Source organism: Bos mutus, chromosome 22 (genome assembly GCF_027580195.1).
Source record: "Bos mutus isolate GX-2022 chromosome 22, NWIPB_WYAK_1.1, whole genome shotgun sequence".
In the NCBI taxonomy this organism is placed as follows: domain Eukaryota; kingdom Metazoa; phylum Chordata; class Mammalia; order Artiodactyla; family Bovidae; genus Bos; species Bos mutus.
The window spans coordinates 55,015,015-55,030,488 of NC_091638.1; the positions used below are offsets into that span (position 1 = coordinate 55,015,015).

The following is a 15,474-nucleotide window of genomic DNA, read 5'->3' on the forward strand; positions in this document are numbered from 1 at the left end:
CTGGTCCCAGTGTGATTGCTTGCCTTGGTGTAATTTTTTTTTAATTTATTCATTTTAATTGGAGGCTAATTACTTTAAAATATTGTGGTTTTTGCCATACATCAACATGAATGAACCACGGTGTACCTGTGTCCCCCCACCCCCCCCCCCGTCCTGAATCCCCCCTCCCACCTCCTCCCTATCCCATCCCTCTGGGTTGTCCCAGTACACTGACTTTGAGTGCCCTGTTTCATGCATCAAACTTGGACTGGTCATCTATTTCACATATGTTCTTGAAGATACTTATTATTGTCTATCTTTTTGATTAAGCCATTCTCGTGGGTGCACCCTTGTGGGCATGAAGTGGCATCTCATTTTGGTCTTAATTTGCACTTTAATGAAGAATAGTTCTAAGTAAGTTTGGGAAACAATGGGTTAGACAGAGCTATTGTTAGTTGCTCAGTCACATACAACTTTTTTTGACCCCATGGACTATACCCTGCCAAGCTCCTCTGTCCATGGAATTCTCCAGGCAAGAATACAGGACTGGGTAGCCATTCCCTTCTCCAGAGGATCTTCCTGACCCAGGGATTGAACGCTGTCTCCTGCATTGCAGGCAAATTCCTTACCATCTGAGCCACCAGGGAAGCCCAGACAGACAGAGCTATAGAGATGCCTTTATTGCAGGACTTCTCAGAGCCTTTAATATTCTAATGAGCACTGGGACTCTCTAAAGAGGGCCATTCCTCAGTGAGGTCCCTGTATGACCTCAGGGTACCATACAGGATTAGTGTTCTTTGGGAAGCATTAGCCTAGGACAGAGGTCAGAAAACCATGGGCCAAACCCATCTGCTGCCTGTTTTTGTAAATAAAGTTTTATTGGAAGACAGCCACAGCATTTGTTTACAAATTGTCTCTGGCTGCTTTCACACAGCAAGGGTAGAGTTGAATAGTTGGAACAGAGACCATGCACCTTGTGAAGCCTAAATCTGTACTGTCTGGCATTTGATATAGAAACAGTTTGTGCATCAGGCATTTCTAGGTCAGAGGTCAACATAGATGGTCACTGCATCTTCAGGGTTAAGGAGGTTCTCGGTTTGGTTCAGGTACAGACCAAGGAAGCACTTGGTAAGGTTTTGTATTATTTGAGCTGGTGCTTGAAGGACAGGCACAATTGTGAAGGCACGTAAGAACTGAGAGAGACATTCCTGGCAGAAAGAACTGTGGGATGGATCCTGGGCAATGGAGAAGTGTAGGATGTGTTCAGGACTGGAGGGGACTTCCACACGATCTGGGAGGATTTCTGCAGCCACAGAAGAAATTGGTGCGGGAACTCCACACGTTACAGACCAGCTTCATTGCCTTGTTGTCGACCCTGAGTGACACATTTCTGGTCCATCTTCCCAAGACAGGGCTGTGGGTCCGAGCTCTGTCTCTCAAGTTGAGCACTTGTGGCTTCAGCCTCTGCCTTTCTGGGCACATTGCTTCCCTAAGCCACGGTTTTCCCATCTGTAAACTGGGAATCGTGGTTGCACTGACCTCAGTGAGCAGGAAGGAAATGCCAACTGTCCCTGTCCTTGTCTTCACCTGTCTCCTCCCAGAGGGCAAGTCATCTGCCTTCCTCATCACTGCAGCCCCTGTTCTTAGGGCACTGAGCAGCCCGCAGGTAACACTCGGTCATTCTCCCGAGGGAATGCGTGATGCGGAGGCCTGAGTTTCCTGCCAGGAGGGTCCTTGCTCTGAGTCCCCAGCTCAGTTTGGTGCCTCCACCGAGGGCCCTGCAGGAGCAGACCCCTGACACGGGGAGAGTTGATGGCCCGCACTGGGCCAGGGAGGTGAGAGCAGGACCCCGAGGGGGCAGGGAAGATGCCTTTGTTTGGGTGATCAGCTGTTTTTTTGTTTGTTTGTTGCTTTGGGAGACCGGAGAGGAGGCCCGAGCAAGGCTATTTATAGCTCGGCCCCTCAGTGCCAGTATTTAGGGCGGTCTCCACGTCCCCCGCAGCGCTCCCATCCATGACAGGTTAAAGAAAGGTGATGTGTATACCGGCTACATGCTGGACATTAGGATGAGCGCCCCCCCTACCAGCTGGGGGCCTATTCCCACACCGCCTGCCCCCGAGCTCTCTGCCATGGTGGGAGAGGGGCCTGCTCCACCTCTGCTTCCTCAGGTCAAACCGCTCTCGGGTCTGGAAGCTGGTGTTTGGAAGGGAAGTGCCGGGTGTGGGACTCCCCTCCAGACTCAGCCCCTCTGTGTGTAAGGGGCGGGGAGGGGGGCATGGAGAGGGCAATGAGGGTGTTGCAGGATCAGATCTAGATACTTCCTTGAGACCATGGAGGACAGAGGAGAAGCCTTGAGCAGAAGGCCTCCTCTTTCTGGGGCCAGCTTCTGCCAAGGCTGTGGGCATCATCATCTGAACCCTGTTTTGGGTCCCAATCTGGGTCAGTTGCTTGGCCTTTCTGGACCTCAGTTGCCCCACTTGTAGAATGGGTATAAGAATGTCCTCAGGGTGGTTATGTTGCCGTGAGGACTGAATGTGTGAGATATGAGGACTCTCGTGTGGCACCCGCCACAGTCACCTCTGCCACCAGCTCCTTCTTGTTCCTTCCTCCGAGAATCTCTCAACAAGGATGGTTTGCTTTTAAACTCACCTGTTGGATTCCCCAACTCTCCCTCCTCTTCCCGCAGAAATGATGTCTCCACCTGTGGACTTTGCTCCTGTTGCCCATCTCAGAGACTTCTACCCACTCTTTCCTCCCTTGTCCCCCATTCCATCCTGTATTTGAAACTTTTCCCTCCCTCCTGACTCTTTCCCAGTCGTGCCAACCTGAAAATAAAACAAATGTAAGACAGCCCTGGTACCCTGTGGCCAAGAACTACCAGCCTCCGACCCCATCAGAGCAGCTTCCCCAAAGAGCCGTCTCAGCAGGTCTCACCTCCCCGCATGCACCGCTATCTGAAGCCTGCCCCTCAGGGCTGAGCAGCTCTCCTTGCTTCCCCTACCTCCCAGGTTCCGAACCCCACAGCGCTGTCCCTCTCACCAGGCTGTCGGAAAGCCCTTTCCTTCTGCCTGCAGACACCGCCTTCTCCAGGGATGCCCAGCCCTTCTCTGTCCTCTGAAAGGGCTCCTCCGTCGTCTTCTCTGCCTGTAAATGATGGGGCTCTGGGTGCCCCTCCTGCTCATTTCTCCACCTCTGCCCAGTTGACCTCATGCTCTCCCCAAACACTTGATGGCCAAGGGCTCAGGTCTGACCTCCTCCCTGCATCTCTGTTGTGAGCTTTTACAGCCAGAGACTCAGCTGCCTCCGGCCCTTGCAGCCTCCTGGGGGTTCCACGGGCATCTCAAAATCGCCTTAACTAAAAGACTGACTGACTCTCCACCTCCTCCTCTTCTACCCTACTTAACGGTTCACTCCTGCTCAGCTAACGACTCCCCCTGCCACCCCCGTGTATCCATTCAGGTGCACACCTGGTGTCAGCCTGGACCTCCCACTTCCCTGCTACCTGCCACCCCCGGGGAGCCACCTGGTGTCCCTGCTGCTCCTCAGCCCGCCTTTTCCCCTCCAGGGTCATTTCCCTACCTTAGTCCAGCCCCTCCTTCTTTATTGTCCTAGTTAATGCAAAAGTGTCCACACTGGGCACCTTGCTCCATTCCACGCCTACCGTCCAATCTTCCCACTGCAACCAAAGAGAGCTTTCCAAAACATGCACCTGACGGAGCCTTGCCCCTTTGTGAGGTTCTCCTGGGCTTCCATCACCCTCAGGAGGAGGCGCCTGCCCCTCAGCAAGGCTCACCTCTCATCACTCCAGCCTTGTCCTCACCCTTGCTTCTCACCCCGCTGCCTGCTGCACACTGAGCCCTTCTCTGGCCTCCGGGAGCCCTGGTTCCAGCCTCCCGGCTTTTGCCTTTGGTGGCCTTTCTGCCCCCAATGCCTCCCTCTTCTTTGTTAACTGTCCTCCTGCCCCCTGGGACCTCCCCACCCCACCCCCACATCCTGACACTGGCTGGACTTGCAGTGAGGGTCCCCTGCTGCTCCCTGTCCTCACCCTCTCTACACTCTGCTCTGTTCACCAGGCTGTCTTCCCCAGTGGACCGTGAGCCCCTGAAGGGCACCAAGTGTAGCGCAGTACCCAACACTGAAGACACCTTCATAAGCGTCACTTGAATAAATTGATAAATTCATGAAGGACGCGTGCCGGGTACTGCTTTTCCCCAGCACATGAAGACACGTGAAGTAGCTTTGGGGTACATGCCTTTGATTTGTAAAGACAGGAAGGGTGATTTTCGTGTCATTCGGGAGTCTAAGGAGCAGGCACCACAGGTGAATGTCTGGGCCCTGGAGCCAGGATCCCTGGGTTCAGACCCCGACCCTGTCACTTGCTCTCAGTGACTTTGGGCAAGTTACCTGATCGCCTGGCACGCCAGTTTCCCCATCTTTGAAATGATGATAACAACTGTACCTTCATCAAGGATTGTTAGGAGGGTAAGATGAGTTCCTGCTTGAAAACCGAGAGAGACACAGACCTAGGGAGCAGACTTGTGGATATGGCGGTGGGGAGGAGGAGACGGTGGGACAAATGGAGAGATTAGCATTGAAACAGAGACATTACTGTATGTAAAAGTAGATGACGGTGGAAATTTGCTACATGATGCAGGAGCTCAAATCCCACCTAGAGGGGTGGGATGGGGTGGGAGGTGGGTGGGAGCTTCAGGAGGGAGGGAACACGTGTATACCTATGGCTGATTCATGTTGATGTATGGCAGGAGCCAACACAATATTGTAAAGCAATTATCCTCCAATTGAAAATAAACAAATGTTAAAAAAAAAAAAAGACTAAGAAAAAAATACAACAACAAAGAGAAAACCTATGGAAAGGGGTGATGTCCCTTCCCCAGGGTCACACAGCTGGTCGGGAGCAGAGCTCGGTTTCAAGCCCAGGCATTTCTGTATGTGCTGAGGGCTGAAGAAGCAGAGACATTACACCTTCAAGTGCTGGGTTAGGGTTAGGAAATCTCCAGGCATAGTCTTAATGGCCTGAAAAAAAAATGCCACGTGAAGAACCTGCTTTCCTGCCTGTCTCACAGTAGGTGCACAGTATAACCCAGGTCAATGAATGCCTCCGAAGGGCCCCATGCAGTCTGCAGCATCTCCTGCTCCCCAAACGGTGTCGGGAGGTCTGTTCCCGGGTCCTTTTTGGCCAGGGTGTTGGCAGCAGACTCTTCTTTATTCAGACCGTTCTTCTGTCCCAGCACTTCATGGGGGAGGGTCATTAAGAAAGTTTTTTTTTTTTCTTTCCCCAGGAAGAGCTGTGCCTTCTCCAAGTCTCCGGAGTTGAGTGTCCCAGCCCCCAGGCTCTCAAAGGCTGCCCTTGTGGGTTTGAAAACAACCCCACAGCCCTGCAGGCTGAGAACCTGGCCCCCCGAGCCTCCTTTCTTTAGAAACTCAAGGTCCAATGCTAGTTAGAGTCAGCGCTGGTAAAACCTAAAGAAAATAGTTTGAGGATGTTTTCAAATAGTGTCTGGTGGAACAAAAGAGCCATTCATCCCGCGTAGCTTTTAGTAATGTGCTTCCCATTCTGGGAACTAGATTGTTCAATTAAGCGAGAGGGCGCTGAAGCCGGCTGCATGACTCGAAAGTGTGCAGCCTCCAAAATGTGGCTGAGGGGGCCTGCGCCAGCTCGCTCCTGGCAGGTCTAACCCCTACTTTGTCCCCGGGTCCCCGCGCTGTTTCCAGTTTCAGATGCTCCGTTCAGAAAAACCACGACATCAGTCAGAGGGCGTGTGTGTGCGTGCGGCCCTGCTAGATCTGAGTCCTCGGCACCCCGGACATCTCCCTCTGCCTCGGCCACTTTCTCTTCTGCTCCGGGTTGTCCTTTCCCATTCACCGGCTGATGGATGTTCTGGAAGCTTTCAGGGGCTGGGGATGGGGAGATCGTATGCAGTATGTCAGGTGGGAGTATGCATCCTCGGCTACGAGGCTCTCGGTCTGGAGACAAGGAAGTCGGTGAGCACCCTGAAGTTCCTGCAGAATTTTGGGGGTGAGCGGGCACAGCAGTGTATTGCTGTGTTCTGGGGAGACAGTGCATCCCTTCAGTAACTTCTCAGAGGACCCCAGCTCCCTCTTCAAATAGTGATAGTGGTAGTGAAAGTCACCCAGTCATGTCCAACTCTTCGTGACCTCGTGGATTGTAGCCCGTCATTCTCCTCTGTCCATGGGATTCTCCAGGCAAGAATACTGGAGTGGGTTGCCATTTCCTTCTCCAGGGGATCTTCCCGACCCAGGGATCAAACCTGGGTCTCCTGCATTACAGGCGGATTCTTTACTGTCTGAGGCATTAGAGAAGCCCTCCTCCCTTCATGTTCTCTCTCTCTCAAAAAAAAAGCCTTGTTGTTTCTAAGTTATTCCTTCATTACCAGAAAATTCTACTTCTGCAGTGATACCCAAGCCTTGCCCTGCACTAGCAATCCTTGGGAAAATGTAGCAAAATGCAAGCTTCCTCAGAACCATTCCATAAGGATTCAGACCTGATGGGTCCAGGATGGGACCCAGGAATTTTTACATTTTCAGCAGGCATCCCACAAGGATCATGCTCTGGATCTTGCTGCTCGGTTATAAGAATGTGCTCTGTTGCTCAGTTGTATGTGACTTTTTGTGACCCCATGGACCGTAGCCCGCCAGGCTCCTTGGTCCATAGGATTTCCCAGGCAAGAATACTAGAGTGGGTTGCCATTTCTTTATCCAGGGTGTTATAAGAATAGAAGTTTCACTTAATACAGCCCTTCACTTTAAAGTGAATTAAAGCCAAAGACTGCTAAGACATGAGAAACAAATAAAGTAACCTTTATAACGAAGCAGCTGTCTCCTTTCTTTCTCAAACAGGTGGTACTTCTTTTTGCCCAACTCCTCCTAGTATAGGGCAAGAGCTGCACATGCATACTTCTTTATCGTCAGGATAATTGTAGTGCCTAGCACCTAGTATGTGCTCAATAAATGTGTATTTAAGTAGATATTCCCCTTTCTGGCTATCAGTCTAGTGAGAGCTGGTTTTCTTCAGAGTAAATCCCCGACTGCACGCAGCCCAATGTTGTCTGGGGGCCTGCCTGATTTCTCTAGCAGGGTTTGGGGCTGGAGGGAGCCTGCAGACCAGGGCTAATTGTTGTCATTGAGTAATTAATGCAGAATCAGGCCCCGAGTGGATTCCCAGGGAGATAGACACTGAGGGAGGCTTTCATGCTTGGTGGGATGGGAGCTGCTTTTCTCAGAGGACGTTCCCAGAGTGCCCAGGCGACTGGCGTGGTCCGGTGGGGGTGGCTTGGCAGCCGAAATGGGGTTCGTGGAGCAAGTGTGGAGGGGGCTGGTGTTGATGCCACGGTTCTGGACAATATGGAGCGTGGAGAGTCTGACTCTGGAGAGACACAAGCCCCAGGATCTGCTGTGAAAGACAGGCCCGTGTCAGCTCTGAAGGATGGGTGGGTTCCAAGCGAGGCTGTGGCTGGATGCATCCCGTGGCCTGGGCCCCCTGGACACCCCTGCCCCTTGGCCCGCTGTTCCGGGCTCCCAGTGATGCTTCCTCTGTATATCTGTCTGCCCTGCTTTTCCCTTCTGCTCTCTGGGCCCCCACGTTCCCTGAGTACTCCATGCTCTGTTTTCTGGCCATTGCTCGTGCTTGTCCCTGGACCTGAAGCTATCTCTACCCACTCCCTCTTCTGGCTAAACTCGATCATCCTTCAAATTCTAGCTCAAATGTCACTTCTTCCACAAAGCTTTCTCTGAGCCCCGTGGCAGTCAGGATAGTCTGGGTTGTGCTGCAGTAATGAAGATCTTAGTAGCCTGAAGAAATTGAGTTCTGGTTTTTTGGAATGAATGATTATTTAAATTCCACAGTGCTTTACAACTTAGAAAAGTTTCACACACACGACTTTATATATTCCCGTGTGTGTTAGTCACTCAGTCATATCTGACTCTTTTGCAATCCCAGGGACTCTGGGATCCCTCCAGGCTCCTCTGTCCTGAGTTTCCCAGGTAAGAGTCCTGGAGTGGGTAGCCAATCCCTTCTGCAAGGGATCTTCTCAACCCAGGGATCGAACCTGTGTCTCCTGCATTGCAGGAAGACTCTTTACCATCTGAGCCACCAAGGAAGTCCTATAATAACCCTGTAATAATTTTTTTTAAAGAAGCTCCTACCCTATATTTCCTCTTGCCCTACCTTCCTTCTCCCCACTGGTAACCACTAGTTTGTTCTCTGTATCTGTGAGTCTGCTGCTCTTTGGTTTTATTTACTAGTTTGCTGTATTTTTAGATTCCTCGTACAAGTAACATCATCCAGCACTTGTCTTTCAGCAGAATTTCTTGCTCACATAGCGGCTCTGACCTAGGGTGGCCGGAAGGCTCACGTATCCTTTCATGAACTCGAGCTTCTAGAGGGCCGCTTGGAAACATGCTTCTGTTAGGACAGCAGCACTCGTGTGAAGGAACAGGGCAGACCACACCTCCTGGCTCTGAATGCCGCTGTCTGAAGGGCCTTGTGTGCCACTGGCCACAGCAGGTCCTCTGGCCAGAGCTGAGCTCAGCAGGAACGTGTCGTCACCCCTCGCCCCTCAGGGAGGGACCTGGAGTGTTTATGGACGGTCCTGCCATCTCCTGGGATCCCTGAAGTAGGTTCAGTGCTTCCCCTGGATGTCCTCCACATAGCTCTTACTGTACTGTCCCATATGCCATCTCCGAACCCCCAGCCGGTCCCCTTCCCCCCTCAGGGTGAATCCAGGATGGCTGGGGCTGGGTCTCATTCCTTTCTGAGACCCCCACACCGGCCCTGGGATGACCCAGAGAAGACGCTTGGTCAACGGTGGGCGCATTGCTGAGTGACCTGCCCCTGCCGCTTCTACAGCACTAGCCCCTGCCCACAGCGGGGTCCGCGTGGGCTATCTCCAGCCCCCATGACTCTGGGCCCTCCGTTCTGCAGGCGCCGGGTCCTGGCCATCTCGGATGGGATCGAGCACATTGGGGACCTTCGCTGGGAGCTGGCCTTGTGTCTGCTGGCGGCCTGGACCATCTGTTACTTCTGCATCTGGAAGGGCACCAAGTCCACGGGAAAGGTAAGAGATGGATCTTCAGCTCGCTGCAGGAGGGGAGGGGGCGAGTGGTCCTCGTACAAGCTCACAGGTGACCCAGAGAGCGCCAGGGGCATCACAGTACGAAGGCCAGCTCCTGAATTGGGAGCTAGGAGGAGCACTGTGCAGCGCTCTGGAGTCCAGAGTTGAAATCCCCTGTCCACCAGCTGTTGGCCACACACCTCGAGGTTGCTCACGTCCCCCTTCTGCGCCTTGGTTTGCTCACCTGTGAAATAGCAGAGCCTCATCCTGCTTTCTTCCTGGGTTGAGAATCATATACAGAAAGGAAAGTTGAAGTGCTCTGGACACCAGGGAGTGCTGAACTACGACCATGGGGGATTCTGTGATGAGGACCTGGGCTCCAGGCGTGTGCTCGGCAGGCGGCACGGGCCGTCTCCACCGATGGACCTGGAGATCTCACCCGCCTGCGGTCTGTGAGGGCCAGGGCAGCCGCCTCCACCCTTCGGTGCTGTCTGTACCATGTGGCCTCCAGTGCCTCGTTGTTGTTTGTTTGTTTTCTAGTCGATCAGTCGTATCTGACCCTTTGCGACTCCATGGATGTAGCCCACCAGGCTCCTCTGTCCGTAGGATTTCCCAGGCAAGAATACTGGAGTAGGTTACTGTTCCCTTTTCCAGGGCATCTTCCTGACCCAGGGATCAAACCCGCATCTCCTGCATTGCAGGTGGTTTCTTTACGGCTGAGCCACCCGGGACCATAGGAGAAGAAAGATGGGAGCAGACAGCAAGCTCTGAGCTGCCCTGGCCCGAAAGTCACAGTGGCTCTTCCACTCCCAACCCGCTGGCCAGAGCCTGAGACATGGCCTCACCAGCTGCCAGGGAGGCTTAGACGCGAGGGGAGCAGAGGGATGTCTGATGACTGCAGCCGTGTGTGCCACCAGGGTCACAGGTGCAGCTCATGGCCAAGTCCAGCCCACTCGTGTATGTTATTAAAAAAAAAAAAGAAGAAGAAGAAGGGGAGGAGAAATCGTTACCAAGATGTAGAAACCAGGTAATTTCATTTGAAATATATGAAAACAGGATTCCATTGTCCCTTGGAAAGTTGGAAGACTGGGCACCACTGGGCTTGTGTATCTGCCTGGCAGCCTTGGGCTGAGCTGAGCAGCAGCCACCTGCTTCTATGGGTACTCGGTTGGCCACAGTCCACAGTCCTGTGGCTGAGTGTCAATGCCATGAACAGCATTAGTTGCTCACTCATGTCTGACTCTGTGTGAACCCATAGGTTATAGTCCACCAGGCTCTTCTGTCCATAGAATTCTCCAGGCAAGAATACTGGAGTAGGTAGTCATTCCCTTCTCCAGAGGATCTTCCCGACCCAGGGATCAAACCCAGGTGTCCCATACTGCAGGCAGATTCTTTACCGTCTGAGCCACCATTGGCTTCCTCATTTGTGGGAAAAAGGAAGATAGGGCTTTTTTTAAATGCCTGTGTCACCCTGACTGTGTCATAGTCCCTGACTGCCGGCTTCTGGTAGGCAGTTGCTCGTAAGCTTTACTCTTAAGTCATTGGTGGAGGCAATGCATGGAGACAAAACCTCTGAGGAAGTAAGAATGACTCTGGGATCTTTTGCAAAAGATGGTCCCCTCAGCTCCCAGGGTGGTAGGTGGGATGAAGAACCCACTGCTAAAATGTGGGAGGTGGGCAGACCTGAGTGAGAGGACTTAGAAGAAAACAGAAAAGACGTCAACAAGCCTCATGTTATGAGCTATCAGGAGGCTGAGGACATACTAGAAAGTAATCATGAATGTGCCTCAGGGACCAGAAAGTAGGACAGAGACTCTCGTGTCCCTTCAGACGAGACGATTTTGCCGATCTTTGCTTCCTCTGGTTTGTGTCTTAAAGACAATAAGATTTTTTTTCTGTTTTTCCAAAATATAAAAATCATTGTATTATCAGTCTACTATTTTAGACTACATGCATCCTGCTCCCATGCACCACTCCCTTCCCCCCCACCCCCAGCCACTGCCTTTTTTGGCTAAAAAAGAGGAGACAGACTGCAGGAGGTGAGAACCAGGGTCTAAAACCAGGGTCCACATCCTAGGTCTGTCTCTCACTGACTGAGACCTGGGGTGAATCACTTACCTTCTCTGAGCCTGTTTCCTCTTTGGCCAAACAGGGATTGATAAGTGAGCTCGTCTCACGGGGTGGTTGCAAGACTGAAATGCATGGCTGCACATTTTAATGCTTAGCAGAATGGAGACCTGATCGTAGTGTGAGAAGCAGATGGTGATTTTTAAAAATCTTGTTGTCAAACTTATTCATCCAAGAAATAGTTTCCGAGTATCTGCTTGATACCTGGCATTATTCAGTGGGTATCTAAGATGAAAAAAAACAGCCTCTACCCTCTGCAAATGACCTGTGTGACAGTGCTTCGTGAACCATCTGAAACAGGGAGGAGAGCTGTCATGCTTGGTGCTCTTGTTGCTTCTACTACGATGACCAGCTTTTCGGGTGTTTGTGCGGGGCCAGTGGGGCCTGGCTGGGTCGCGGTTGTTCAAGGCTGTGGGGAGGACAGTGCAGATGAGGTTTTGATGTGTGCACATGTGTGGGCTTGTGTGGCTTTGGGCTCTTGGGCCTGGGCATGGGCCATGGTGGGAGGAAGCTCAGTCCCAAGACAGGACCGCTTACCACTGGCGGAACCATCAAGCCTGTGTGTCGGAGAATCCTAAGGCAGGGACCCAGTATCAAGGAAGGACCAGCAGGCTACATGCTGAGAGACTTCAGAAGAGGTTTGGGGGAGGCAGGATGATGGTTACTGAGTGCTTCACAAGCCCATTCCATTCAGAGCTTGAAACAACTTTATTAGACAGAGGGGCCGGCATTATCTCCACTGTACAGACGAGGAAACTGAGGATTTGTGGGGTTATATAAGCCCACAAGGACACTCAAGTGGGGAAGGGAGAGGGGCTGGGATTGACCCTGCGCCTTGGTGACTGCATAGCCCAGGCCTCTGGATGAGTGCACCATCAATCCTATCACGTGTGACCTGAGGACAGTGACAGTTTCCTTACAGGTGGCTTATGAAGAGGCTGTTAAGAGCACATAGTAGGTGCTCCGTGACTGTTGGATGCAGCTAAATGGTTCTATTAAGGGAAATGTTGAAGTCACATGAGCAACTGTTAAGTCCTTTCCTTAAGACTGGGCTTCATGGGCTCTTCTCCATGTCCCATGCCCAAGACCAGGGTGAGTGTCCAGGATGAGATGTGGGTTTCAGGACCTGCAAAGCTCCTTGGAGACTATCTGGTCCATCCACACCCATACTTTATGGATGAGGAAACTGAGGTTCAGAGAGCAGAAGGGACTTGTTCACAGTCACATGGTGAGTGAGTGTCAGGTTAGGACCTGCTCTGGTGGCCCAGCTCCATTTTTGCTCAGTTGCTGAGTCGTGTCCGACTCTTTGTGACCCCACGGACTGCAGCACGCCAGGCTTCCCTGTCCATCACCATCTCCCACAGCTTACTCACACTCATGTCCATCAAGTTGGTGATGCCATCCAACCATCTCATCCTCTGTCACCCACTTCTCCTCCTGCCCTTTGTCTTTCCTTCCCAGCATGAGGGACTTCCCTGGCTGCTTATCAATGACAGGGTTTTGGAGGTCACATCTGACAGTTTGAGACTAGGAGACCCAGATCAGCATGTGGGCTCTAGGGTCTGATGCTTTTATTTATTTATTTATTTTAGTGTTTATTATTCACCTCACCTTGGATGTGAGCCCAGTGTCCAAAGGCTTTTCAGATTTTATATAAAAGCAGTTAAAAATAAACGCAGGTCATTTGAATCTTCATGAGTGGGCAGAGGTTGCCCCTGCCACCTGCCTGCAGGACTCTGGCCAGAGTCATCCTCAGGGGTCAGTTCAAGGAAGCGGAAGGGACTCCATCTTCCTGCTATTGTCCAGGCCATGCCCGAGCTGGCATTTCCTCTTCACCCCAAGTTCCAGCCCTCTATCCATACCTGGGCCTCAGGAGAAATTTCATCAAGTTGAGGAAAAGTTCCTGGCTTCATCCCATCTCCAAGGCAAAAACTGTAACCCCAACTTTAACTCAGTTGAGACCACAACCCTTGCTCAGGAGTGGATGCAGACACTGTAGGCTCAGCCTCTTGGCAGGTGCTTCTGTAAGTGTGGATTTGGGATCAGAGTTTCCCTGGTGGCCCAGATGGTAAAGAATCTGCCTGCAATGCAGGAGACCCGGGTTCAATCCCTGGATCAGGAAGATCCCCTGGTGGAGGGCATGGCAACCCACTCCAGTATTCTTCCCTGGAGAACCCCATGCACAGAGGAGCCTAGTGGGCTACAGTCCATGGGGTCACAAAGAGTCAGACACAGCTGATAGACTAACACTTTGTCTTTTCACTTCACAAATAAGTAGATCCCAGATGAGGCTGTGGCAAGGCTGCAGGTGGAGGTGTGACAGTGCTCTCCGTTGGTCTGCGGGGCGGTATGTGGGCCCCGAGGCTGTGTTGGCATCGGTGTCCCCCACCCCACGAAGGATAATCGCTGCATGTGACCTTCAGCTCCATCTTCTGTACCTTCCTCAGCACTTTCCATCCTTCTGACATCACAGACCCACATTCAGGGTCTCCCAGGGTCTGAGTGAGCAACCTGGACACTCAGAAGAGGCTGCTGTGGCTGGAGAGATGGTCTCCGAGTTCCAGCTTCAGTGCAGAGCCAGTGGTACACGACTGCTGCTTGGTAGACTTTTGTGGAAAGGGTGAATCCCGCCTGTGCGGGGGCTCCCTGCGAGGTGCCAGGATGCACCCGGGGGGATGGTGGACAGTCTTGCCCCCGCAGAGTGTGCAGTCCACACTGGGTGCAGGGGGCAGCGACAGAGGAGCAGTTAGGATTCTGTGTAGTAGTGCTCACATTAAGCAGTAGAGCTAGAGAATCAGGTCCTGTGAACAAGGGGATTCTAATGGCAGAGACCCAGCTCTGGAATGTCAGAATACAGCTTGTCTGAGCTGGGAGGGTTTAAGTCCAAACCCTACTGTACATATAAGGACGTGGAGACCCCAAGAGGTCGCGAAATTTGCCTGAGGCCATCCCGCTTGGAAGGAGCAGAGCTGGAATTCAGTTTTGGGTCTCTGCTTTCCCTAAGCCTGATCCTCGTCTGTTCTGATACCTCCAGCTGGGGGCTCATGTCCAGCTTCAAAGACAACATGTAGATCTGATTTCTGAGCGTGTGGCAAGAGCTTAGGAAGCCATTTATTTTCTTGTCCTGGTTTTAGTTCCACATGGTTATTCATCCCGTCTCTCTAGACGGTATTGAAAATTCCCAGAAGTCTGGATTAACAAAATAAATAAGAACACTTCTCAATTGTAAATTAGTAAATATAGGATTCTGAAACACTTGGTTTCTTTAGGAAAAAACTTCCAAGCTGTTAATAAGTTGTCATCTTCTGGATGATAAACATTTTCAGTCTGGATAATTGAAATCAAGTGGCTAAGACACGGAGACAGCTTTGTGATTTTCCTGTGTTCTTGATTTTTTGTTTTGCTTTTGGAGATTTTCTCTTTTTAGAGCAGTTTTACGTTCACAGCAGAGTGAAGCAGAAAGTACAGGGATTTCTCATCTACTCCCTGCCCCCACACTGTGTTACCTCCCCCATTATCAACAACCCCCACCAGAGTGGTACATTGGTTAAAACTGATGAGCCTACATAGACATATCATATCCTCCCAAAGTCTATAATTTATATTAGGGCTCACTTTTGGTGTTGTACAGTCTGTGAATTTGGGCAAATGTGTGATCCTGGTGGGCTACAGTCCATGGGGTCGTGAAATGTCGCACACGACTGAGCAACCAAGCACACACATAACGCTTAATGCCTAAATCACTCGTGGGCCAGACAGTAAAGAATCTACTGCAGTGCAGGAGGCCCTGGTTTGATCCCTGGGTGGGGAAGATCCCCTGGAGAAGGGAATGGCTACCAACTCCAGTATTCTTGCCTGGAGAATTCCATGGACAGAGGAGCCTAGCAGGATACAGTCCGTGGGATTGCAAAGAGTTGTACACGACTGAGCGATTAACACTTTCACTTTCATAATGTATAATGACATGGATCCAATATTAAAGTCTCATATAAAGTAGTTCTACCACCCTAAAAATCTGTGCACTTCCTGTACATCTCCTCCCACTTTCCCCATCCCTGGCAACCACCAAAACCCAATCTTTTAGCTGTCTCCATACTTCTGACTTTTCCAGAATGCCATATCATTGGAATGATACTGTTTGTAGCTTTTTTTAAGATTGACTTCTTTCACTTAGCAAGGTGCGTTTAAGTTTCCTCCATGTCTTTTTGTGTCTTGGTAGCTCATGTCTTTTTATCACTGACTAATAATGTCCCGTTGTCTGGATGTGTACCACATT

The 15,474-nt window shown here is 51.4% G+C and overlaps 1 protein-coding gene across 1 annotated transcript in view; it reads left to right on the forward strand.

Annotated features, from left to right (window-relative positions):
• SLC6A11 (solute carrier family 6 member 11) overlaps window positions 1-15,474 on the forward strand; it is a 122,855-nt gene that overhangs the window by 17,711 nt on the left and 89,670 nt on the right. Inside the window, 1 exon segment of the mRNA XM_070359650.1 lies at window positions 8,942-9,074. Within this exon segment, the coding sequence (XP_070215751.1) occupies window positions 8,942-9,074 (133 nt within the window).